At 54.4% G+C, this 25,980-nt stretch overlaps 1 protein-coding gene across 1 annotated transcript in view; it reads right to left on the bottom strand.

Moving 5' to 3' along the window:
* The window catches only part of LOC128348776 (melanotransferrin-like), a 59,194-nt gene that overhangs the window by 19,022 nt on the left and 14,192 nt on the right, over positions 1-25,980 (bottom strand). Inside the window, exons 3-13 of the mRNA XM_053304421.1 lie at positions 25,042-25,224; positions 24,369-24,525; positions 21,127-21,194; positions 18,269-18,456; positions 17,176-17,356; positions 15,842-15,993; positions 11,742-11,838; positions 9,747-9,941; positions 8,987-9,143; positions 6,083-6,150; positions 5,805-5,992 (exon numbers count right to left, since the gene is read on the bottom strand). Of these exons, the coding sequence (XP_053160396.1) occupies positions 5,805-5,992; positions 6,083-6,150; positions 8,987-9,143; positions 9,747-9,941; positions 11,742-11,838; positions 15,842-15,993; positions 17,176-17,356; positions 18,269-18,456; positions 21,127-21,194; positions 24,369-24,525; positions 25,042-25,224 (1,634 nt within the window). The remainder of the gene's footprint in view (positions 1-5,804; positions 5,993-6,082; positions 6,151-8,986; positions 9,144-9,746; positions 9,942-11,741; positions 11,839-15,841; positions 15,994-17,175; positions 17,357-18,268; positions 18,457-21,126; positions 21,195-24,368; positions 24,526-25,041; positions 25,225-25,980) is intronic.

Below are 25,980 nucleotides of genomic sequence, written 5' to 3'. Positions count from 1 at the left end.
TTTCCCTCACGTGAGCTTGCTCTGAGACAAAGGCTGTAATCCACTACAACAATATGTCAAAATTACATTTGGGGTCTCTTGTCCTGTTGTCTCCACCCTCCCCAAGAGTCCTTTAGGATCCAGTGGAGTCTTCAAAGGTTCCCTGTGACAAGGAACCTGCCACGATGTACTTCTTCTCCCCCTCTGGCCGCTTCTGGTTAAGGACCATGCCCGTATGAGGGGCCTGGTCTGGACCCAATGGCATCATCGCTGCCCCAATGCTGAAACATCAGTGGTCAGAGTGACAGATCTTTTTAAGTCTGGGGCTTGGAGGATGGGGATTTTACTGAGGGCTGCTTTTGACACCTCAAAAGCAGTCTGACATTTCCTCCCCCACAGCTCGGTCTGCCCTGGTTGCATATGAATGGGCGACTTGATGTGTGAGCACTGCAAGATATTCCCCTCAGGGGATGAAGCCGCTCTGGGAAGAGCAGAAGGTCCCAAGTTTCTTCCCTGGCAACATCTCCAAGATAGGGCTTAGAGAGACTCCTGCCTGCAACCTTGGAGAAGCTGCTGCCAGTCTGTGAAGACAATACTGAGCTAGATAGACCAATGGTCTGACTCAGTATATGGTAGTTTCCTATGTTCCTATCTCCTCATTAGGTTTGTTGGTTCCAACTGGTCTGAGGACCGGCACCTCTTCTCCTGGGTCAAAGACGTGCTCTGTGGCATGTTGGCCATGCCTGGCCCTCTGCTCTGATTGGGCCTCCTGCAGATTGTGGTGCGCAAGGGATGGGGTCTCTGTCAGTGTGTCTTGGAGCGTGCCCCCAAAGTCCATTACATTTTCTCCCTGGGATTTTTTCTTTCCCTCCCACTGGCATCGAATTGTCCCAGAGTCCCTCTGGCCTCTCCCCCATAGACTAGCTCAAAGGGAGAACCTCCTTGGCTTGGGTGTGGCAAAGCTCTGTAGGTCTCCAACGGTTGTGGCAGCCCCATGTCTCAGTCTGTGGAATGTTCCATAATAAACCACTGGATCATGGCCCCCAAAGTACCTTTGGCCTCTCCCACTGATCCACCTGTCAGGTGCTGGCCAGACAGAGGGCTGACATGCTCCAGGCCATTGGTGCTCCAATGCTTCTCCATCACCCCATGTAGGAACTTGGCCCCTGCATCAGTCAGGACTTCCCCTGGCCAACCAATCCTGGCAAAATTGTCCAAGAGGGCCTGACTTACAGCCGTTGCATCTTTCTGGTTCAGGGCAATTGCCTCTGGCCACCTGGTGGCGTTGTCCACTAGTGTCAGTATGTATTGTTTCCCCTGAGGAGTCTTGGGTTGGATAGGTCCCAGGATATCTTATTTCCACCCTGCAAAACGGTGTGCCTAAGCCAGACAAGGATTGTACAGGTATCTGCCCCTTGTCCTGGCTCTTCCCCAGCCTGTGTTCCTGGGTGTAGCTGGACTTCTCCCTCACTGGGCCTCTCAGCGCTCGGACTGGGTTCTGGCCTCTCCCTGCCAACGGTGCTGTCTGCAGGTGTGCCTCCAGTCTGCATAGGGGGTGTTGGCTGGGACCAGGTACCTTGGATCAGCCTCTCTTGCTCCACCGTCACTGGATCCCTTTCTCCTGGATGGAGAGTCTCCCAAACGTGGCCAGCTAAATCTCCTCTGATCAACATGGCACAAGGATGCTCTCCCAGCACTGCAAACTCCCATTCTCCTTTCCAGCTGGCCCACCAAACAGGTAGCTTCACCAGGGGCATTTCTGCCTGGCGTTTGGCAAAGGTAGTCCGCATCTGGAAAACCTTGACTCCTTCTGAGCCTTAGCTTTTCTGACCCCATCCCGACTGGTTTGAGCCACTCTTTGGAACTCTTCCTCTGCCCCTCTTTCCACCCACTTCCTATATGTCTCCTTTTTGCTTCTCAGTTGTTCAGAGAGTTCTGTATCATCCACGCTGGTTTCTTGAGATTCCTCCAATTTTTCTTTCTTATGGGAATTGTGGTTGTGCCTTCAGTATCTCACTTTTCAGGATCTCCGGACTTCCTTTGATTCTTTTTTCCTTGACGATTTCTAGCCATGGAATCCTATCTAGTATTTCTCTGACCTCATAATGGTCCGCTTTCCTGAAATCAAGACTAGGCATCTGACTCGCTTATCTTTTCCCTCCCGCTGATATCATGCATTCCAAGGTGGCATGATTGTTCACTCCCCGCCAGGGCTTTCCCCACAGGCAATTCTTTCGTCATGAGCAATTCATTACATTCTTAAGGGCCAAGTCCAGGGGAGCTGACTCTCTTGTTCCTTCTTCCATGTTCTGAACAGCAAGGGAGCTCAAGAAATCAAACCATAAAGGCATAAAAGAAAGACAATAAAGAACAGCAGCAATACTTGGAAGTTGGAAGAGCATAATCGTTGCCTGGAAGTCCTGCCAGAGATGGTCTGACTTGTGTATGGAAGGCTAAGGGTTTTGAATGCTGGTAGGTGCTTTTGGAAGGGATTTTCCCGAGACTGGGACATTGAGGAGAAGCCTTTTCTTCTAGGGACATAGCAAGAGAGGGAGCAACCGGAAACCAGGTCTCTGTATATGTTGTATTTTTAACATTTTGTTTTTATATTGCTGCTCAGCATTTCACACACTGGCTACAACTATGAGAACACACATCTAAAGACAATAGTATTGATAGTAGCAAAGGCAAAATAGACCTAACGTCTGTGTGGTCATTTTGCTAACAAAAAGGTCATCCAGTGAAAGGCACCTTTTCATGACCTAGCTGTGCTCTCATGCTAGAAACAAGCCTCTGTCTGAGCTGGGGCCTGGAGTATCTGGTGGCCTACAGCTGAAAAGCGATGCACAGTATTAAGATTCAAACAACAACAGATGGAGGGATTTAACGAGTGTATTTAACGAGCATATTTTGGAAATATAAAAACTTAAATTTTTCAACCACTGCATAAGAGCTGCAAAGTCCAGATAGGTTGCTTTGCTACAGCTGAAAAGCAGATCTTATTTTCCAAAGTCCCTGTGATGGGACTTGGTCTTTCTTGAAGGAACCCAGTTCTACTGCTACATGGCCAATAAGGAATTCTACTCCTCTCTAGCCAGCTGCTGCCTGGAACCACCTTGGGTTCGGCCCCTGGCCACTGTCCTGCTCACAGCCTGATACTCTGACTGGCACCAGGAGGTGACTGAATCCTGTGCTTGGCCATGTGCTGTGCTGCTGCCCTCCCTGGAGGTTTGCTGTGGAAGTGTAAAGACATAACGGAAGTCCATCGATGGCTGCTAGTCGTGACTACCAGATGTGCTCCCTCCAGGTTCAGCATGCCTCAGAATACCAGCTGCTGGGCTAGTCGCCTACATGCCCCACTTCTGGGCTCCCATTTGGGATTCTAGTGGGCCACTGTGGAGGAAAGGATGCCGGACTAGATGAGCCCCTCGCCTGGCTCTGATCCAACGGAGCCCTCTTTATGTTCCTAAAGAAGTACCTACCCGGCCTTCCAGCCACTGATCCAGGTGCAGGCCTTGCTTTGCTCCTGCCCGGCCACTCGCCTGCCCTGTCTCCTTCATCATTTGCCCTCCTCCTGCTCTTAATTACAGAGGTGGTGTGATCCATGTGCCCATGTGCAGTCTCTTCATCCTTGCATGGGGGGGGGCAGAGCTCAGTGGCAGAGCCCCGGCTTGGCATGCAGAAGGTCATGCCAGGTTCACTCCCTGGCAGCGGCAGCAGCATTTCCAGGCAGGGCTGGGAGAGACCCCTGAGGCTGAAACTGTGGAAAGGCGCTGCCAGTCCGTGTAGACAATCCTGAGCTAGATGGACCAAAGTCTGACTCGGCACAAGGCAGCTTCTTATGCACCAGCATTATTTTTGAAAGCATGAATCCACCTGACTGATAACTGCGGGAACCCGGCTACTTTTTTATCCCTTCACCATGTTGATTCCTCTCCCCCATTTTGGGTTTTCTTTCTATTTGCCATTATTATTATTATTTATTTACACAGACAGACAGGTGTCATTGACTGGTTTGTTTTATCCAGACATCGAGTCCTTCCCAAGGACCTGGGATGGCTGAATTTTATTGTCAATGTTGTTGCTGTTATTATGATAGATATCGTCGCAGAATATAGGCTGTTCCCAGTAAAGCTGCTTTTTGTAATTGGCTGATGGTGATTTCTGTGGCCCCTATGGTGTTGAGGTGCTCTTCAAGGTCTTTTGGAACTGCACCCAGGGTGCCAGTTACCACTGGGGTTATTTTGGTCTTTTTCTGCCACAGCCTTTCCATTTCAATTTGTAGATCTTTGTATTTTGTGATTTTTTCTATTTCTTTTTCTTCTATTCTGCTATCCCCTGGTATTGCTATGTCGATTATTTTCATTTGTTTTTCTTTCTTCTCGACTACAGTTATATCTGGTGTATTGTGTGGCAGATGTTCGTCTGTTTGTAGTCAGAAGTCCCATAATATTTTTGCTTCTTCATTTTTGACAACTTTTTCAATTTTATGGTCCCACCAATTTTTGGCTACAGGTAGCTTATATTTTTTGCAGATGTTCCTCAGAGCACACAAGCCCCACAACCACGCCAAGGTAGTGCTTCACTGTGGGGGTGATTAATAATAATAATAATAATAATAATAATAATAATAATAAATTTAAAAATATGTATACCCCACCCCTCCAGTACACTACCAATTGCAGGGGAGCAACAGCATTAGAGAGGGCATGCCCTCAATGAGAGCTAGCGTGGTGTAGTGGTTAGAGTGCTGGACTAGGACCGGGGAGACCTGAGTTCAAATCCCCATTCAACCATGATACTGGCTGGGTGACTCTGGGCCAGTCACATCTCTCTAAGCCTAACCTACTCCACAGGGTTGTTGTGAAAGAGAAACTCAAGTATGTAGTACACCGCTCTGGGCTCCCTGGAGGAAGAGCGGGATATAAATGGTAATAATAATAATAATAACTCCTGCCTGTAGGCTTCTCAGGGGCATCTGGTGGGCCACTGTGTGGAACAAGATGATGCTGGACTAGATGGGCCTTCTTGGGTCTGGTCCAGCAGCCAGGCTGCTCTTAGGTTCACTGACAGAGCTCTGCTTTTTGGAGCCACTGGCCTAGTTTCTGACGGCACATCCCCTGCTAACTGAACAAAGAGGCACTTTAAAAAAAAGGTGATTCTCTTTACTGTGCAGGGGGAGAGTAACTGGCCTTATCTATCCCCAGCACAGCATCTCTCCTTCGGTGGCTGCTGCTGGTGGCTGCCTTATGTTTCAGTTTTAGAGTGTGAGCCCTTTGAGGACAGGGAGCCATTTTTATTTATTTAAATATAAACCACTTTGGGTATTTTAGTTGAAAAGCAGCATATAAATATTCATAGTCTCTCTCTCTCTCTCTCTCTAAGTACCTGTCGCTAATCCCATGTGTGGCAGCTCTCGCGAGAGTTCGTGAGCGAGTTGCGGGGAGAGGGAGAGGAAAGCAGCTCCACTGGAGGCAAGGTGGGAAACAAAATGGCAGGGATGGGGGCAGGGCAGGGTGGGCGGGAGAAAACAGCGGGCGGGTGGGCGGGGGGAGAAAATGGCAACAGCAGCAGGTGGGGAAAGAAAGCGGCGGCGGTGGGCAGGCTGGGAAAGAAACTGGCATTGGCGGCATCAGGCAGGGGAAACTAGAGGTGCAGATGCTCCGAGCCTGGTCCAGCCCGTTTGTAGTATTTGCTAAAGGAGATATCAGACTCCCAAGACAGGCAGGGAGAACATGGAGTGCCTCTAACGGCACAACACATTCCAGAGCCGCCACCCTTGTGCATCCCCTCCCCCTTTCCCCGCTTAGGTGACTGTCTGATACCTGCGCTTTGTCCAGGAGTCCATATACCACCAAAGGATTGGCGTCTGGGTGGACCATGACAGCCTGGGCAGGCACCTGGCCCCAGTGACACTCAGCAAACTGGCCGACTTCCGCACGGGCTCCATTGGGACACAAGAGCTGGAAATCCCCAGCTCGTAGTTGGGAAGCCCAGGAGGCAGAGTTGTTTCCTGGGAAGGGAGACAAGAGGCCGACTCACTCAGTGGCTTCGAGGGGGACAGGAGCGGGAGGGGCTGAGCAGCGGGGCTCACACCACCTACCTTCAGTGATTTCGAGGACGGAGGAGTGCTTGACGAAGGCCACGTCACCTTGCTTCTCCGCCAAACACCTGCAAGCAGAGCAGACAGCGACAAGTGGCAGGCAGCAACCACCCACCCCCTCGGTTGGCTGCTGTGTTAAACAAGCAGGAGAACGAAATCCTCACAGAACAACACCTGGGAACTCTGTCTAATGGAAGCAGAGAGCACCCTGCATGCCCGCTCCATTTTGTGGACATGGAATGGGAACAACACACTTGCTATGCACAGCATATTCCCCATCAGAAAAGCAACAAGAGCTCCCTCTTGGACTGTGATCAGTGCCATCTTATTCCGACAGGCATAGTTAATATCCATAAATATTCCCACTCACTTTCCTTCTAGTGCAATGTTGAACACAGTTTTGTTCTATGGGCTAACAACATATTACCATGTAGCAGTGAGTTCCAAAGATGAGGGAAGTGTTATATGAAAAAAATTCACATGACTCTCAGTTTGCTCTTGTTTAAAATCACCTGATCAACAACCCAATGGAGTGAGGCATCAGAAGGGCACAAAGCTTTGGTGGCAGCAGACATGCTCCAGAGGTGGCAGGAAGAGGGTTGCCATATCCTGGCTTTCCAGATCCGGGTGCCTAATTTGCATATTATGTCAATTGGCCTGAAAATCATTTTTGAGCAGAAGAGTGACTGCATATTTTGCTCCATAACTCCACTTCTGCAAGGGCTAGAGCTTAGCTTTAAAAAAAAGAAAAAAGAAAGCTGGAATCCGGGCGAATCCGGGTGGGCTAAGCAAACTGGGAGAGATGCTTAAAATATAGCAATAGCAATAGCACTTACATTTATATACCGCTCTATAGCTGGAAGCTCTCTAAGCGGTTTACAATGATTTAGCATATTGTCCCCAACATTCTGGGTACTCATTTTACCGACCTCAGAAGGATGGAAGGCTGAGTCAACCTTGAGCCCCTGGTCAGGATCGAACTTGCAACCTTCTGGTTACAGGGCGGCAGTTTTACCACTGCGCCACCAGGGGCTCTTATGGGTGAAACCTGAAATTCCGGGAGTGGGGGCACGGAAACTCTAGGCAGGAAGGGCCATTTAGTTGAGGGGGAAATCTCTCTCCTTGCTCAGCTGGTGGCATAAAGACTTTTCCCATCCAGCAGATGATAACCAGATAAGAGCTGACCAACAGCCTCCTGCAGCGTCTCCCCCCCTCCACTGCACCCAACAGGTATCCTCAAGGTGGTGACAAAGCACATTCACACATGCATCTTCATTGCCCAGTAGGTCGTTCACGTGCCCTCATTTCCTGGGGTGGGGCGGGAGAAAGGCAGGATCGGTCCTATTTCCCCCAATCGACCGCCGCTGATGCCTGGCTTGCCACTCCACTGCAGTGAGTGGGAGGCTCCATGTGTGAGCCCTGCAAGACCTTCCCCTGAGGGGATGGTGGGGAATCTGCTCTGGGAACAGCCCCTGCCTGGCTGCTGGCATGCAGAAGGGGCCCAGTGCCCTCCCTGGCAGCAACCTTGGACAGGGCTGAGAGAGACTCCCGCCTGCAACCCGGGAGATGCCGCTGCCCGCCTGCATGTTTGATTGTCTATTGAGTTTATATACCGCCTAGCATAACCATCTTTAGGTGGTGTACAGAATTAAATCATAAAACATAACACACTTAAAATTCATAAAAGGATAAAAAAACAGATTAAAACTTAAGAAATAAATGTGTACAGACAAGACTGAGCTGAATGGACCCAGGGTCTGCCTCAGTCTAGGGCAGCCGCCATTTTGTGCCCCCCGCCCCGCCTCCACCCCCGAGTTTGGAGCGATCCTTCTGGAGCTCTTCCTCGCCATCCCTTTTAAGCTGCAGAAGACCTTTTAAGCTGCCCCAGCTGCAGCTCCACTTGAGCAGGGTTGGGGAGCCGAGCGGCTGAAAAGACCCTCTTGGGAAATTGCTACTGTTGTGGCCGTCACATGGCTGCCCTCAGAAATGCCTCCTACCCAGTGGGCCCTGATTGCTGCCACCACCACCACCACCACCACCGGGCTCCTCTGCTAGCTGGTGCAGCACAAAGCTTGCACATGGAAAGACCCCCCCATGCTGCAGAGAGTCCACCTTCTGGGCGGGGCCGCCCTCCCCAGAGCCACTGCCAGGGAAACGTGCATCGGGGTGGCTTCCCTGTGCAGCCCACAGCGGGACAAGATGTTGCCCTAACAGAAACACAGGCATAAATTAGCCCCTAGAGAGGGAGCAACGTGCCCCAAACTGGCTCTAAAAGTGACACCTTTCCCCCCTGCTGCCATTTGTGGCGATGTCTCCCTTGAGGACATGCCTCCGCTAATGGACAGTTGCAGTGAGGCAGCGATCATGTGGCAACTGAAGCCGCCAGTGTGGCGAGAAGCGAGAGGAGGCGAGAGCCGGAGGAGGTAAAGGCAAAGGTAGCGGGAGGCAGGGAGGGCTGGTGGTAGTGTGTCCCGTCTGCACAAGGAAAGCCCAGTGCTGCTGGGAGGAGTCCTGGAGGGACTGCGGGGGGGGGGGAGGCAGAAGGCCACTCAGGGGGAACAGCCAAGAGGAACAAAGCTTTTCACACCCCACAGCGGGGTGGGGGGGCATCTTGACCCCTGCAGCTACCTGGGCAAAGAGGCACCTTTTTAACATTGTGTTCATCTCTTTACTTAGCAGCGGGGGAGTAACTGGCCCTATCCTGCCCCAGCACAGCGTCCCTCCAGTGACTGTTGCTGGGGTCTATCTTGTTGTGTTTCCTTTGGGATTATGAGCCCTTTGGGGTCCATCTCTTTTGTTTGTTTGTTATTTCTCTATGTAAACTGCTTTGGAAACGTTTGTTGAAAAGTGACATCTACCCACTTGTGGTTGGCCATCATGCCCCATGCCCGGTTTCCGCACTACCTGAAGGCTCCAGCGTCACCATAATAGCGTTCCTGGCTGCTGGCATTGCAGGCATGCATCCCTTGGCTATCCCCAACGCAGAGCTCGCAAAGGCTGGCCGGGTAGCCCTCTCTCTGGGCAGTAGGCACACAGCTGGCAGCAAAAAAGGCACTCACCGCTGGAACGAGAAGGGGCCGCGTTAGGCACTGCTGGACTGGAAGGAGCTCCTGGAACCAGCCGGGCTGGGGAAGACCTCAGGGGCCCGGCTCAGAAGCCCAGGCCTCGCCGGCCGGGAGGCCTCAATCCCAGGCCAGGCTCCCAGCTGAGCTGGAGGGGCGTCATGGCTGGGACGCCGGAAGCCTCGTGGTGCAGCGCTCCCTGGGGAACCTGGTACCAGCCCCAACACCCCAACACACACACACACACCCCGCCCTTACCTCACGGGGTTGTGGTGACTCCCATGTATCCCACCCTAACTGGTCCTCAGGGGAAGGTCACAGTCAGGACAGATCTATGCATTCCGTCCCCTCCAGAGAGACCTTTATTGCTCCCAGAGGTGTCTCTGCCTGGACTAGGGAGAGGAGTGCAGGGCGAAGTCCCAGCCAACTCCTCCCATGTCCCTGCGGCTTCTTCTCTCCAACACACACACACGCTTTTAAGCAGTTTGGCAGAGACCTGTGTGGCACTGCCGTTCCAGCTCCAGTGTGACCCTCGCCAGGGCTCAGAGTTAGCCACTAGCAGCCCCCCACCCCACCCCACCCCACCCCACCCCACCGCTTACCTTTGAGAATGCTGCAGCTCTGGGGCTGGATCAGTCCCTTGCGGGAGAGGAAGCCAACGGGGATCCTCCACCCAGCCATGGTCCCATAGCCGCTGTGGCAGGACCTCCTCCCTTGGAGCTCATACACGGTCCAGGCATCGGAAGGGGCCCGCCTCACCACGGCCACCGCGTAGTAGGTGCTGGCCGTGTCTCCCTCTGGCGGGACAAATGGAAGCCCTCAGTGCCTCCCAGCGGCCCTGCTGGCCCCACAGCATTCTCCTGCTCACTGGGCCGAGAGGCACCTTGGCTGGCTGGCTTTCTCTACTGCCTTTCCCAAAATGGCTCAGGGTGGTTTACACAAGAGAAATAACAAACAAATAAGATGGCTCCCTGTCCCCAAAGGGCTCACCATCTAAAAGAAACATAAGAGTGACCCCAGCAACAGCCACTGGAGGGATGCTGTGCTGGGGCTGGAGAGGGCCAGCTGCTCCCCCCCTGCTCAATCAAGAGAACCACCCCCTTAAAAGAAGGTGCCTCTTGGCCCAGTGAGCCCTCCCCTGCTTGCACGTGGCCATCCCCTGCTTGTTAGCAAGGGAGAGCCAATGGCCCTCCAGTGGCCGTGGCTGGCTGGGGCCTCCCTTGCATTTCTTGGCAAACTGTGCACCCTTGAATAGATAATAAATAGGTTGTCTATTTATTTCTCTGTGTTAACCACTTTGGAAACTTCTGTTGAAAAGTGGCGTATTAATAGCAGGAGCAGCAGCAGCAGCAACGGGGCATTCTTCCAAACCAGGTGGACTCTGGCAGGCAGCCTTTGCACAAACAGCAGCAATATTGGGATACAACTCGCAGCCACCAGCTCCACAACTAGCTTTACTGAGGCTACAGTCAAAAGACAAAGCAATTAATTGCGAAGCCTTCTTGTCCTGTAGCTTCGCAGTGGCCTGAATGGAACTCGCATATCACTGGCAAGATCCAAACTTGGATGATATACTTTCCAGCAAGTGAACAAAGATGCCCTACATTTGCCTCTGAAGAAGAGCAATGCTCCAAACGGGCCTCAGGTCTCAACGCCCCTGGAGGACCCCCTGGACCTGGAGAAGACCCTTCGCCATCAAGGACCCACGCCCAGAGGCTGCAATTGGCAGAAGAAGACTGGCACGGCCCTGCCGGCCACACGCAAGGTCAGGCTGGGATTTGTCCCTCCCTTGGGCCTTTTGGACACTCACTGAACTCCTTTAACCCGTAGGGACTTGCGTACAGTGATGTAGTCTCTCTGCCTTTGCAACCACACATTCGTTAGTACGCGGCCGTGTTTTATCGGGAAACTCTATTCACTACTGCTCTTGTAAACCATGTGTTAAGCATTCTCTAATAAAAATCAATCCCTTTGCTCAGCAACTTTGGGTTTTCTCCCCCCGCCCCCACCCCGCTTTCCCCCTGTGGACTTCCCTGTGCTCCCCACTTCCTAGAGTGGGCAATTTGCAATTCCCGGGAGGACAAGCCTGTCAGTGGCTCCCCCCTCCTTCCTTTCCTGGGTTCAAAAGTGCAATACGGGGCTGAGAAACTGGGGCCTCCTGTCCTGATGTCTGTCTATGAGGAGGATCTGGCGCACAGGATGCAGGCCAGGCAGTCTCGGCAGCCTCCAGAGGGGGGTGCCAGCCGGGCAACATGGCAAAGGGACAAGGATAAGGAAACCGGCATGAAATGTCCACAGAGGAGCCCCTGGGGCGTAGCTAGAGCAGAGGGTGGCCCCTGGGAGCGAGGAAGATCATGAAGAAAACAGGGAGGAGTGGAGCTGGAGGGCCCTTGGGCACTGGGGCCCCCGCCGGCTTCTTTGATAGTGACACCCCTGAGAAGCCCCCTTCTTCAGCTCAGCCTCCGGGGCTCCAGTGGGGATTCTGTTTCCATTGCCTCACCGGCCTGGAGGTGTCTCTGGGCAGCCGGCTCCGCCACAGACCACCCTGGACACAGCCAGCCAGTGTTTCTGTCGTCGTCGTCTCTCTGGCTGCCTACCTGCGTAACGTTCTCCAGCTGCGGGCACCAAACCATAGGTCTTCCCTGCCGTGTAAATATCCTCTCCAGCCAGAACAACAGCATCAGCCTCTCTTTCCTGGGAGGAAGGAAATTACTGTTCAGGGGTGGCTGGATGGAAACACCCTTTTAAGACTTAACTGAGTCATCATCATCAGGTGAGAGGACCTGCTGCTGTCGGCTGCCTGCCCCCAAGACCCTTGACGGCCAAATGGTGCAGGCTGTTAGATCCTGCCTAGAGACTGCAGAAACAGACTCGTGGGGTGGAAAGAGAGACCCACACGGAGCCGGTTAGAGTTAGGGCCAGCAGCTCAGTGTGAGGCAGATCTCTGGAACCACAGACAAGGGTCTGTCTTCATTGCCTTCCTCCCCACACGCTGGCTCCGGATGACCTCCTCCCACATCCCAGGGTGCTGCTCAGGACCCCTGCTGCACACCCATGATGAGCAGCACCCCCTCTCTGCCCAGCAGTTTCTCCCTCCAGCTGACCCCCCACCTCCATCTGGCCTTGCTACGCAGATGCTTTCTGGATGTCTCCTCTTTCCTCCCAGCCAAGTCCTCCTCTCCCCTTATCCCTCGACCAGGTCACCGTCCTCCCTGGTGTACACGCTCGTGATAGTATCTTGGCCTTGATGATTCTCTCTTTAAGAATCCTGCCGCTCCTCCCCTCACAATATGGCAAGCAGATGGCCCTTCCCATCTGCCCCCGTCACCAGACCTCTGGCCACCTCTCACGCCTTCTTCTCCTGGGCTCATTGTTGGGAATTCTCTCTGGTAAGATAATATCTTTCTCATTATAGCAGAGTGCACAGGGGCACAACACAGCGGATTTAGTTAGGCATGCGTGTATGCTGAAAGTAAAGTAACTTGGAGCCAGTTCATAGTTTCAAATCAATATATATGGCATTTATTAGAGAACTCCATTCTAGACAGGAAAGTGAGGAGTTAGGCTCTCTAATCTATCTGTCTAGCTGGATGCAGATGGATTCTGCATCTCTGCACACATGGTGCAGGGAGAGGAGCTTGCTTGCATTTTGCAAGGTAGAAGGAACAGGGAGAGAAGAGAGGAAGGAAGTGGCTGGAAGGAAGGAAGTCCCCTGAGAGTAGCAATCTACATTCCAAAGGGATAGTGTCAGAGCAGTAGAGAAGGGATGACCAATGTCTTGACCCTCTATCCCTCTGACTCACTAGTCTGTCCTCCACTGTCATTGAGACAAGAGACAGCGTTTAGTCCTTCACTTCCAACACTCACCTCCATCCAGCCCTCATGAAAACTCACATCCCTGCAGTGACTTCCTCTTCCATCCTGCAGCTCCACCACACACACCCCGCCCAATGTATTTGCAGACTCAAGTCGGAAGTGCCTCCACCAACAGCCACCACCCCGGCCCCCAGTTTTCTCCACCCCTTCCACAGATGGCAAAACCAAAGGGGTTTCCTCAGTTTTGTAAGGGGATATTTCCAGAGATTGGAGTGGAGCTTGCCAGGTTGCCTCCAAGCTCTTTGCCACCACTGTGAGTGTGACATTTCTTTTACAGAGAATGTCGCCATGCCTCTGTGGACGAGGGTGGCAGCTGTCTGTCTTTTCACCAGCCATCCCTGCTGGCCGCCATATGCCCCCCACCCCACCCCCCGCCAAGCCCCAGCCTCCAGAATGCACTCTGTCTCCTCCTCTTCCTGGGATGCCATGGCTGGCCTGGCTGGGGGCGAGGGGGTCGGCCCGGCCCCTGGCCCGGTTGCCTTCCCCTCCAGGGGTCTGGCAGGCGGTGACTGCGGACAAGCCTTTTCTGTGGTGTTGCCCTCCTGCTCTGGCCTGCCCCGCCCAGGGCTGTGGGATGAGTTTTAGGCGTGGGGCCAGGACTGTTTAAAATCTGCCTTCAGTGCTGAGTTGGTTGCTGCTCTTGAGTTCCCACCCCTTTATTGCTATTTGTTTGATTGTATTGATGTGTTTTTTTAAAAGAGCTGGTTAGGTATGCCACCTTGAACATTCTGGGAATTAAAGGCAGGATAGAAATGCTTTAAAAATGAAATAAAACGAACACATAAAGTAGCCAGTGCTTCCTTGGAGAGCTCATAGCCCTGCAGCAGTGAGAGGCTGCTGAAGATTCCCTGGAAGCAGCTCATGGGAATGGGAATGTGGGGGCAGAAGGGGGGGCAGTTTACATAAGGACGTCAGAACAGCCCTGCTGGATCAGGCCCAAGGAAGCCCCTCTAGTCCAGCATCCTGTTTCACACCGTGGCCCACCAGATGCCGCTGCTGGAAGCCACAGACAGGAGTTGAAAGGGGCAGGCCCTCTCGTCTCTCCTGCTGTCACTCCCCTGCAACTGGTACTCAGAGGCATCCTGCCTTGGAGGCTGGAGGTGGCCTATAGACCTCTCCTCCATGAAGTCATCCAAACCCCTCTTAAAGCCATCCAGGTTGTTGGCTGTCACCACATCTTGTGGCAGAGAAGCATTGTGTGAAAAAGTACTTCCGTTTGTTGGTCCTAGATTTCCCGGCAATCAATTTCATGGGATGACCCCTGGTTCTAGAGTTATGTGAGAGGGAGAAGAATATCTCTCTCTCCACTTTCTCCACACCATACATGATTTTATAGACCTCTATCATGTCTCCCTGCAGTCGTCTTTTTTCTAACCTTTGCATGGCTTTGGCTAGTGCGCCAGTTCCCTTTCTCGAGAAGGCAGATCTGGCCACAGTTACTCATGCCTTAGTCACGTCACGGCTGGATTACTGCAATGCGCTCTATGTGGGGCTGCCCTTGAAGAATATCCGGAAACTGCAGCTAGTGCAAAACGCGGCAGCTAGAGTTTTATCCGGAGCTGCCCAGTGGGAGCACATCACACCCATTTTGAAAGAGTTGCATTGGCTGCCAGTTCATTTCTGGGTCCAATTCAAGGTGCTGGTTTTGACCTTTAAAGCCCTTAATGGTTTGGGTCCGGGATACCAGAGGGACCGCCTGCTCCCAAGGGTTGCTGCCTGCTTGACGAGGTCATCTGAGGGGGCTCTGCTCCGGGTGCCAACAATGAGGGAGGCTCGGCTGCCGTGCACTCGAGACAGGGCCTTCTCTGTTGCTACCCCCAGGCTTTGGAATGCTCTCCCAATGGCCATTCGCTCCTCGGAGTCCATCACAGTTTTTAGAAAGCTTGTTAAATCTTGGCTTTTTATCCAGGCTTTTACATGATTGTTTCTATTGCTGCTTCTATGTGTTTTTACCCGTGTATAGTTTTTAGGCTTGCATTTTATAGATTTAAAATTTGGTTTGTTTTTATATTTTTACTTTAATATTTTTATTGTAATTTTATTGTATGTTTTTTTAAACTTTTGTAAACCACCTTGAGATTGTTTTAATGAAAGGCAGTATATAAATCTAACAATAAATAAAATAAAAATAAAAGTAAACTAAAAAGCCCCAGGTGTTGTAGCCTTGCCTCATAAGAAAGGTGCTCTAGGCCCCTGATCATCTGGGTTGCCCTCTTCTGCACCTTTTCCAGTTCAACAATGTCCTTTTTTTAGATGTGGTGACCAGAATTGTCTGCAGTACAGTTTACATTTGTGGTGCTGGGCCGGATTGTGTCCTATGGCACCTTCCTCCACCTGGGTGGGGATAAAGCGACCGATGGGTGCTGGTGCGCAGCTCCGAGGCTGATGTGCACGGATGGCTGAGGAGCACTCAGGGCGTTACCCAAATGGCCAAATGGCCATATCCCGAGTCAGATCCTTGGCCTCCCTCGCTCAGCACTGTCAGCAGTTCTCCCTGGATCCCGATGGAGGTCTTTCCCAGGGCTACCTGGAGGTGCTGCCAGACTGAACCTGGACCTCCTGAATGCAAAACCTGAGCTCCGGCACAGAGGCCCTTCCCAGCACAAGGACGGGCAGGCTGCAGGGGCCCCGATTCAGCCCGCCCAATACTGACAAAGTCAGCTGTCTAAAAGTGTCCCTAGGCCGGAAACCAGACCAGGATTCCTCCCCCTTCGCAATGGCTGCCCACAGGCACAGCTGGCCACTGACACTGGCAGATGGACCCCCTTGTGCTTCAGCCCTGGCGAGCCCCAGCAGGCAGCGTCCAGCCACACACGCGCACCTGGATCCATTCCATGCACTGCTCTCGACTCTCTGCTGAAACACACTGGACTTCCGGCTTTAAGTTCTTGCTCTTGAAAGCCATGGCCATTTTGCTGCATTTCCAGATCTCCTGGGTGGACAAGACACACCAGCGCAGGAATTCCGGCAACCCTGCATTGCAAAAGAAAGAACAGTGGGAGAAGTTAGAGAATGCGGACGCTGCTGTCCATGATGCAGCTTGGACAGGCCCCTGCCTCTGCCTCCCCAGCCGAAACCACCGCTAAGGCACGGCTGCATTTGCTCCCTTCCTTTCCCTTCCCTACTAGCCTTTGCTTTCTCCGGGGGGGGGGTCCCCCAGTCCTTCAGAAGCAGGTGGGACGCCCAATGCACACGGTGCCCAAAATGCGCCAGCCTGGATTCACGTGCACAGCCAGGGTCCCATCAGGCTCCGCTTGGGGTGAAGTCTCCTTAAGCGTGTGGCAGACTTTTCTGGCCACCCTTTCTCAGAGAGGAGGCCATATAATATTCAGATCAAGCACTGGGGGGCGTTGGTGCACCTTCCCAACTAGGACAGCATTTGGGGATCTTTTGCTCAGAAAAGAAGGAAACTAAGGAGAGCCAGGCTAGAGAGAGGTTCCCTACTATGAGCATGCAGGTCACACAGACCATGAAACTGACAGGAAGGAGGCATGTCTGGTCCTGCTATGCAGCAAGGGGATGGCAGTTGCCGCAGGCGGCAAATCCGGCAAATGGCTATTAGCTATGAGAGCTAAATGGAACCCCCATGGTCAGAAGCAGTATATCTCTCTGACTAGAGGCTGGGGACCAACAACAGGGGGTCATGTGGCTGTTGCTTCCATGCCCTCATTGCAGGCTTCCTGGCTGGCTGCTGGAATGCCAGGCTAGAAGGGGGAGATGATGCTTGGGGTGCTCTTATGGGGCGGGAGAAGAAAGCAAGTCAGTAACCCACATGCCGAGCTATACAGGGTGGGGGTGGGGGGTGGGCCCACCTGCTGCCTCTCCCCAGACTCCCTCCAGTCCGACAGACCCCTAACTTCACTTCCCGGCAGCTGTGTCTGCAACCAGGTCCCCAGGACCCATCGGGCCGGACCTCCTTGGAGCCGACTTCTTTCTGTAACGGTCTGGCCCCTTGAAATGGTGCCACGTTCTCTGTTTCCCACCAAGCCCCTCTGCTGCCATGATGTGCCCCCTCCCCATTTCTGCCCCTCGCCCTTTCTCTCCCGCCCCAACCCTCAGCCACTTGCCCCCATCCTCCCGGTGGGGGCAGTTCCTTGGCCAAAGCCTCCCACATCTCCCTAGTTATGGGAGCTCCACCCTCGAGGCACTGCGTACTTGTGGGGTCACAGTCCAAGCCGCGCATGGCATGCAGGTATCCATCCCCCAGCCAGGCCTGGTAGGTCTGTTCTGTGATGGGAACCAGCTCCGTGGTGGAGTCCTTGAAGAGAAGGTTCTTCCCCCCGTAGGCTGCAGAGTCAAACATCTGGAAATCTGAGCCTTCGCCATTAAACCTTTGCTGTAACGTTGGCAGAAAAACAAGTCTCTGTTAGGCAAACATCTGTTTCCCTAAAGTCACGAGCCACACTGCTTGCATGGAGGTGTGACTATGCCCAGCAGTGGGTGGACATTTGGGCTGCTCAAGAGGCTCACAACACCTAGGTAATTTTGGAGCCTGGACCTAAAGAGCTTGGGAGCCCTCTCCCCCCACTGCAAGTTAATTATCCCCCCCTACAGACAGACACACAAAACAAATATTTATATACCGCTTTTCAGCAAACGTTGCCAAAGTGGTTTACATAGAGAAATAATATATAAATAAGATGGCTCCCTGTCCCCAAAGGGCTCACAATCGAAAAAGAAACACAAGATAGACACCAGCAACAGTCACTGGAGGTACTGTGCTGGGGGTGGATAGGGATGGACACACAAATACACACACACACACACAATGTGCACAGAACCGGGTGGGGAGGCTTGAAGGCTGTGTGTGTTGCTTTAAGGGCAGGGGAGGGTGCTCTTTCTTTCTTTCTTTCTTTAACATTTTATATCCCGCTCTTCCTCCAAGGAGCCCAGAGCGGTGCGCTACATACTTGAGTTTCTCTTTCACAACCAGCCTGTGAAGTAGGTTAGGCTGTGAGAGAAGTGACTGGCCCAGAGTCACCCAGCAAGTATCATGGCTGAATAGGGATTTGAACTCGGGTCTCCCCGGTCCTAGTCCAGCACTCTAACCACTACACCACGCTGGCTCTCCTATTGCCCCATTTCCAGGAATTAACCGGAATTATCCGATGCACCTGTGTGCATCGGTGCAGGCACACCCAACGTGCATAAGCATGCGCCAGCGCACGGTGGCATTTTGGATACTTCCGGTTAGTTCCAGTAAACAGGGGCAGGATCAGGAACAGGATCAGCCGCGGTCGAGACTCACCTGCCCCTCGCTGAGCAGCTGGAAGACGAGGCTCCCCTCCGTGTCCGCTCTGGCGACCACAGCATGTGCAGGGACACGGGCCAGGTGGCAGGTCCGCCATGCCGAGACGTCGGCCTTGCTCCCATCCCGACAGAGGAGCTGGAAGTCCTGTGCCTGCAGCTGCTGGGCCCACCAGGGCGAAGCTGGGCCTGGAGGCAGGAAGCGAAGGGAGCTCAGGGTGGGGCTGCCCACGAGGCTGGCCGCCCCCCGCCCCCCCCCCCAGGCCCCACCTCTCTGCCCTGATCCCGTTGCCTTACTGACTGGCACAGCTGATCCCACCTTCCCACTTCCAGAGTGATGGAAGTGCTCAAGGCAGCTTACGCAGTTAAAGTAAATTAAACAAGTACAATCAATTCACAACGGCAATAAAACACACAATGTGGTACAGCAAAGAAACAACCACACAGCTAACAGGCAGAGCCACAGACACTTTCTTTCAGCAGCAGATGAGCCCCAATGCTTTCTGGAAAAGCCGTTCCTTTGTTGGCAGCAGAACACAGGTCACCAAGCGGCCCCGAGCCAGACCGAAAGCCTGCGCAGGGGCTTCAAGACCTCCTCCAGCCATCTGGCACCAGCCCAGACCCTGGCCAGGGAGGGGCCTGGATGCTCTTCCAAGCTAGCCCCACATGGCAACACCCCAGTCAAGTGGGGCCACGAGGGCTGCCGCTGCCTGCTGCACCAGCCCAAGTCGGGCGTGGGGGCCCCCGAGCATCCCAGAGCAGAGCCAGGCCCCCTGGGTGCCCCACCCCGTGCCGTGAGCCTTCAGGGGGCTGCCCCCCCAGCCAGGACACGCTGCCCCAGCCAGCGCGATCACTGGCCGACCAAGAGCACTTCTGCCTTGCCCGGCTCGTCACCCCCATCCAGCCCACAGCTGACCCCAGACATGGTCCCAGCACATCCACAGTCTTCCTGGTCTGTGACGGCGGGGAACTGTCTGTCCTCACCGACTGCCGCCGCCACTCCCGCTGGGGACACCATGCAGGGCTGAAGAGCACACTGGACCTGGACGGAGCCCCTGCAGGCTGGCTCCGGCCAAGGCCCAATTATCCAACATGGCAGGCAGGCCGAGAGGGTGCTCCTTCAGCAAAGGTCTAGCCATTAACCCTAACCCTAACCCTAACCCTTCCCAAGAGAAGAGCCCTGCCTGCCCCCACCCCCTGGGCTGCCCTGGGCAAGGGTCAGCCCACTGCCCGGGAATCCGCCTCGCACAGACCTTTTCCACCCCCTCAGCCTGCACCAGCTGCTGCCACTAACCCACCCCAAGAGGACAAGCAAGTGCGCAAGGCGCGTCACCTGCTGGAGCGCCTGCCAGGCAACTCCCAGAGCCCCGGCGGAAATGACTCCCCCTCCCCACCCGGCAAAGCGCCCCTGGCCAGCTCTGTCTGGATGCCGCGGTGGTGGTGCCTGAAGGGTCATCAAACGTGCTGTCTCTGGAGTGGAGTCCGTGGGATTCATCCCAGCATTGCTCTGCCAGTGCTCTGGTCGCCTCCCCATCCATGCCCCGAACCAGAAGAGCTGGTTGCTGAGCACCCTCTAGCAAGAGGGAGGGAACTCAGGAGCATCCTCCTCCCGCAGCGTTCTGAGTACAGGCGTGATGAGTCAGCATGGCAGAGTGGTTCGAGGGTTAGACGAGTACTGGGGAGAGCTGAGTTCAAATCCCCATTTGGCCATGACGCTCTCTGGGTGACTCTGAGCCAGTCAGCCCCAGTATCTCTCAGCCTAACCTACCTCACAGGGTTGTTGTGAGGATGAACAACCATGTGCAGTGCTCTGGGCTCCTTGGAGAAAGAGCAAGATATAAATGTAAAAAAAAATTAAAAAAAATATGGAAATCCTCTGATGCATTAAAAAAATGGAGCTTTTCCCAAACAGACCCAATTTAGAAGCATAATAGGAGCATAATGTTTTATATGTGATTTAATTGTTTTATGTTAACCGCCCAGAGATGAAAGTTTGGGCGGTATAGAAGTTTAATAAATAAATAATGGATAAATAAATTATTTATTTTGAAATGTATGAAAGGCACACAGAGATCTTTGTCTCAACTGAAGCCTTTTTGTTTGTTGTTTCATGACACTTCACAGAAAGGCCCCTGCACCCTTCCCCTGTTTACGTGAACTGGCTAGGGATGGCATGAGCCTCAAGCTGCATTTAAGAAGAACCACAGACCGCCGATCCCTCCTGTTCTGCATCATGGAGGAGGAGGAGGAGTTTCCTCCCCCTTTCTGCCATCTTTCTTGCACAAGATTCCTAAGCCTGTAATGTAAGAAGAGCTGTTGCTGCTGCTGCTGCTGCAGAGTCCAGCATCCTGTTTCACACAATGGTCAACCAGATTGTCTCTGGGAAGCCCACACGCAGGCCTTGGAAGCAATAGACTCTCCACAGCTGTTTGCCCCCAGTAACTAACATGCAGAGGTAGACTACTTCTGGTCACGGAGGTTCCATTTTGGCACTGGCAGACACAGAAAAAGAGGTTAGTTCTAACTCTCTTTTCAATTCATCTTAGCTGGTAGATAGGGTGAGCTATAACCCCCCCCCCTTTTAAAGCACATTCTGGGCTCATATTTTTGTCTCCCCGCCCCCCTGGCCTGAGAGCACTGGCTTCCTTCGCTGAGCAGCTGGAAGACGAGGCTCCCATCCGTGTCAGGTCTGGACTGCAGGGACACGTGCCCCGTGACACGTCCACCATTCCGTGACTTCTGCCTTGCTCCCTCGACGGAAGCTGCTGGGCCCACAAGGACAAAGCCTCCTTTGGGCAAAACATCACCTGCATTTCACACCTTTGCAGCCAAACCAGCTGCCCGGGCAGGTTCGCTTACCCTCTGTGGTTTCAGCCACTGTGCTGTGCTTGACAAAGGCCACCTCTCCTGCCCCGTCCGCCAGACACCTGCAGAAAAGCCACACCAGGCCAGTCATGCTGGATGCAAGCGATGTGGCCAGCCTGGGCCCCCCAAGCAACAGCAGAGAGGTCCTCTTCTCAGCCCCCAGGACAGGAGGGCTCCGGGCAGCCCATCTGGACCACGTTCCCAATGTGGCTGGCCAAGCCCCCCTCCCTCCCCCCACGAGGGCCCTGGGCCCCAAATGGTGCCATTTCTTTGCAAAAGGCCAAGGCGGAGAAATGCTGTGCACAAGTCAAGGGTGCCGCCAGCCACACACTGATCCTGCCACAGCCATTGAGGAGGACTCAGCGAACAGCACAGACCGGCTCAGGGACGGCAGCCCTTCAAGGAGGGACCACCTGGCCCCAGGTGCACCCCCCCGCCCTCCCCCACCGGCCAACCTGCCAGATCAGTGCAAAGGATGGGCCTAGGAAAGGCAAGTGGGGAGGCTTGGCTTGTGCAGGCGATAACAGCGCCACAACCATCAAGAGGGACGGGCCTGGGAACCTCGAAACCCCTTGGGGTGGGATGCACACACACACACACACACACACACACCCCAACCGGCAAGCTCTGGGGAGAAGCCACAGGGAGCGGGCCACGAGCTCCATGGGGCTGGAGGGAGGGGGCACAAGGATGAGGCGGACCAAGAGATGGAAAGGGGGGGCGGGCTGTACCAGGAAGGATGACCTGGGGGGGGGCATCAGCCAGTCGGAGTCTAGGAGACGAAAACCCATGGCGGAGGATGGCCTTCGGGTCCTGTCAGGTGGGGCTCCCGAGGCGTGTCCCAGTGAAGACAGGACTGGCTGCTTCTGCAGTTGGACCGTCATCACTGCTTGCATCTGCCTACGGCTTCCTTCCAGCCACATGTGATGCGATACCTCCAACAATTTTCACTTTTTACCCTTGTGTGTCTGAGACGGAGTATGATCCTCTGGCAGCCAGTGACCAAATGGGCTTGGATTTTGCCTTGACGTTGCAGCCGAGTTCTTGGCCAGCAGGCCGGAGCTGCACATTCACTGGGGGTGGGATGGGGGTGGGGAGTTTACTAGTTCCCCTCCACTCTGCGGTGTGAATGGGACACACACCGTCTTTGAGGCCATTTTCTCCAGGAAGCACGAGTCCCCACCACCAAGCCTGCTGCGGCCCTTTGCACAGTGGTGGCCACTAGCTGATCAAGGTGGCCTCCGTGACACTTCTTGGCTGCAAGCAAGAGCAGCCGCCTTCAGGGTTTGGAGGCCATCAGCAAGAAATCCCGCACATCTGTTTGCCTCCATGGCTAGGGAGGGGGCAGAGCCCGAGAGCAACTGGATGATGGAGACCATTTCTGCACACCCCTCAGCCTCCAGGACATCTGACAGTGTAGTTTAAGAAAGAGCCAGGTCCCTGCCCCAAGGAGCTGACAGTCTACTGTGGGGAAGGCAGTAGGGGACACGAGTGAGCCATTGCACTCCCCTCCCCCACTAAGGCACAGGGTGCATATATGCTTGAGCACATGGTGGCGCTGCGGAGGCATTGCTTTGCCACAATTAGCACAGTCAGATTAACACAAAGGTGCCACGTAGTAGGATCTGATGCAGTGGCCTTCCCCATGGCCAAGATCCTTTTCTAATGTCCGCTCACAAGTAAGTCCCATTCAGCAAGAGTCCCTGGCAGGTTCAGATGCAAGCGGGCTGCATACAGGCTCCGTCTGCTGATCCCGGCTGAGAGATCTACGAGAAACTTCCCCTTAAAGAGCCTCTCTGTTAGTAAATCAGAGAGGAAGTCAGCAAGTCAGGACTGCCCCTGAACAGGGACTGATTTGGAGCAAGTCACAAACAGAAGATTCTGTTCCTCACTATTCCCCCAGTCAAAACCCACAGGAAACCATCAAAGGGGCTAGAATTGCAAAGAGGGCGTATTTAATGTAAAGGCAGATGAGTCCTGAAAAGCCTTAACTTGGCTCTGTCCACACTGGACAGGCTGGAGCTGCAATCATATTTATTAAAGGTAAAGTGTGCTGTCAAGTTGATGTTGACTCCTGGCGCCCAGAGAGCCCTGTGGTTCTCTTTGGTAGAATACAGGAGTGGTTTGCTGTTGCCTCCTCCTGCGCAATATGAGATGATGCCTTTCAGCACCTTCCTATATCACTGCTACCCGATATAGTACCAGCGGGGATTCGTACCAGCAACATTCTGCTTGTTATTCAAGCATTTCCCCACTGCCCCCCCCCACACACGGTGATGAATCTGATCTAAAAAGAAATGGACCACAGAAAATACTCCAAGTCAACCATCTGGAAACATCATCTGGATATGCCATAAAGAGCAAATGAGCAAACGATGGTAGTGAGTGTGGAGCACCCTTGGAGGACAGAGCGGGTGAAGGCCCAGGAGGGAGTTGCCGAGGGAGGTAGCCGCAGCCAGCCAGCCAGCTAGCCCGGTGCCATGCCATGGCTGGCTGCCATGTCCAAAGGGCCATGTGCCATTAGAGAAGGCAGCACAGCTGGCAAAGCCCTTGCAGGCCTTGTGAGGGTCCAAGCAGGGTCCCGGCTAGGTCTAAGGAGGAAACAAACAGAGCAGGAGGAGAATAAGGCCGGACGGTAGAGTATGGTTGGAACAGGCTGAGAAGAAGGGAAGGGGAGCCCGGAGCCACCGTCCAAGGTGGAAAGGGAAACGCCCAGAGAGGCAAGTTTGCGGCGGCATAAAAAGTGTCAAGTAAACAAATTCATAAAATGAAGCTGGGGGGGGGGGGGCCGTGGGAGTGACCTTGCAGCTCCACACTGAAAAGGGGCTGTCTACACCCAGCGCAGTTGAGACGCCGTGGCGGGGAGGGGACGATACAGTGGCGGGACTGGGCACGAAGGCGGCCAGAGCAGGGAGCAGGAGGGAGGGAGCCATCATGCAAGCAAGGGCCAAGCAACAGCAGGCTGGACCTCAAGAGCCAGAAGGCCATTGGCCACAGAGCAGGGGGGCCATTACACTGGGTGGGAGCGGGAGAACTGTCTGCCCCTGGGCCCAGGAGGGAGAGGAGGCCAGCCGGCTCTTCAGCCTCAGTTAGCAAAGAGAAGTGTTAGAAATGCCCCAAAGTGGGAGCAAAGCGGAGCCTCCTCTACAGCAGACCCCCCCCCCCCCCCCGCAACAGGGTCCAGGGCTGCGATGCTGCAGCACAGGCGGCCAAGGAAAAGGGGCGCTGGCAGATACCTGAAGGCCCCGCTGTAGTCGTAGTATTCCTCGGTGGCGCTTGGGCTGCACTTGCCCCGGCCAGCCCCGTCCCCTTTGCAGAGGGCACAGAGGGAGGCGGGATAGGGGCTGCCGAGGGCTCCAGGGACGCAGCTGGCCTCGAAATAGGCACCGACCGCTGGAAGGGAAGGAGGACGAGGAGGAGGAGGAGGCAATGAGTGGCTGGCGGGGAAGCTCGGCTCCCTGGCCAGCCCTCCATCAGGCCTGGCAAGCCCAGAGACACCCCCCCCCCACACACACTGAGAACCGGCATGGTGTAGCTGTCACAGAGAGAGCCAGGTTCAAATCCCCACGAGCCCTCGAACTCACTGGGTGACCCTAGGCCAGCCGCTCACCCTCAGCCAAACCTACCTCACAGGGCTGTTGTGAGGGTACAATGGCAGTGGGGAAGACGCATATACATGGCCCTAGTCAGGCAATCCCAGGAAAAACAGAGTCCACCCATCCAGACTATACGCATCCACGGAGAGCCCTGCTCTCATCCCCTCCCCATCCGAGGACCCAGGCTGGGCCCAGCCAAGAAGCCACACGGAGAGGTTCCTTCCCTGAGCGTTGTTCCCAAGAGACCGTGGTGCAGAATGCCCCCCCCCGCCCCCCGCAGCCAGTCCTCCGGGCAGGACACGGCCCCGCTCACCTCCGGCGACGTCACACCCCATCACCGCCACCCGGCCACTGTCGACCAGGAAGCCGACGGGGACGTTCCAGCCAGCAGTCCTGTTGAGGCCCGTGTGGCACGTCCGGGCCCCCTTCAGGCTGTTGATGGTCAGGTTGGCATTTGCTCTCACAACAGCCACTGCATAGTAAGAGGTCCCAACACCTGCAGAGGAGGAGGAGGAGGAGAGGAGAGAGAACCGGGAGACTGTGATATGGCTGCTCGCATCTGGGGGAGCAGAGACTCTGCCTGCATCTGTCTCTCCACCTGCTGACGCTTCCGCTCCTAAAGTGGGAGAGCTGGGCTTGTGTGGCGGCCAGCAGGACTGGTCCCCTTAGCTAAGCAGGGTCCGCTCAGGTTGCATATGGATGGGAGACTAGAAGTGTGAGCAGAACTGGGAGATCTTCCCCTCAGCAGGGGATGGAGCCGCCGCTCTGACTCCAGAGCAGAAGGTTCCAAGTCCCCTCCCTGGCAGCATCTCCAGGATAGGGCTGAGAGAGACTCCTGTCTGCAACCTTGGAGGAGAAGCCGCTGCCAGTCTGGGTAGACAATACTGAGCGAGATGGACCGAGGGTCTGACTCAGTCTATGGCAGCTTCCGATGTTGCTGTGTTGCTGCTGTGTGTGACTCTCTTCCCCAAGTCACTTCCTAGCAGAGTAAGCAAGCTGTGGCTAACACCGCCCAAGTGCTATGGTTGGGGTGGCCATAGGCCCAAGGTGGACCCATCCCACATGTGGTGGTTGGCCCCCTGGGGGCGTCCTCCACTGCGCAACTGCATTTCCTTTCCTTTTCATGAATGATCCTGCAAACTGCGCCAACCCAGGGCAAATCAGCCCGAGGTACCAACAGGAATTCCTAGATGTTGTTGACGACAACTCCCATAATCCCCAGCCAAAGGCAACTGCAGCTGGGGATGCTGGG

Source organism: Hemicordylus capensis, chromosome 3 (genome assembly GCF_027244095.1).
Source record: "Hemicordylus capensis ecotype Gifberg chromosome 3, rHemCap1.1.pri, whole genome shotgun sequence".
Taxonomy (NCBI): domain Eukaryota; kingdom Metazoa; phylum Chordata; class Lepidosauria; order Squamata; family Cordylidae; genus Hemicordylus; species Hemicordylus capensis.
This window is presented reverse-complemented; position numbering and strand designations above follow the sequence as displayed.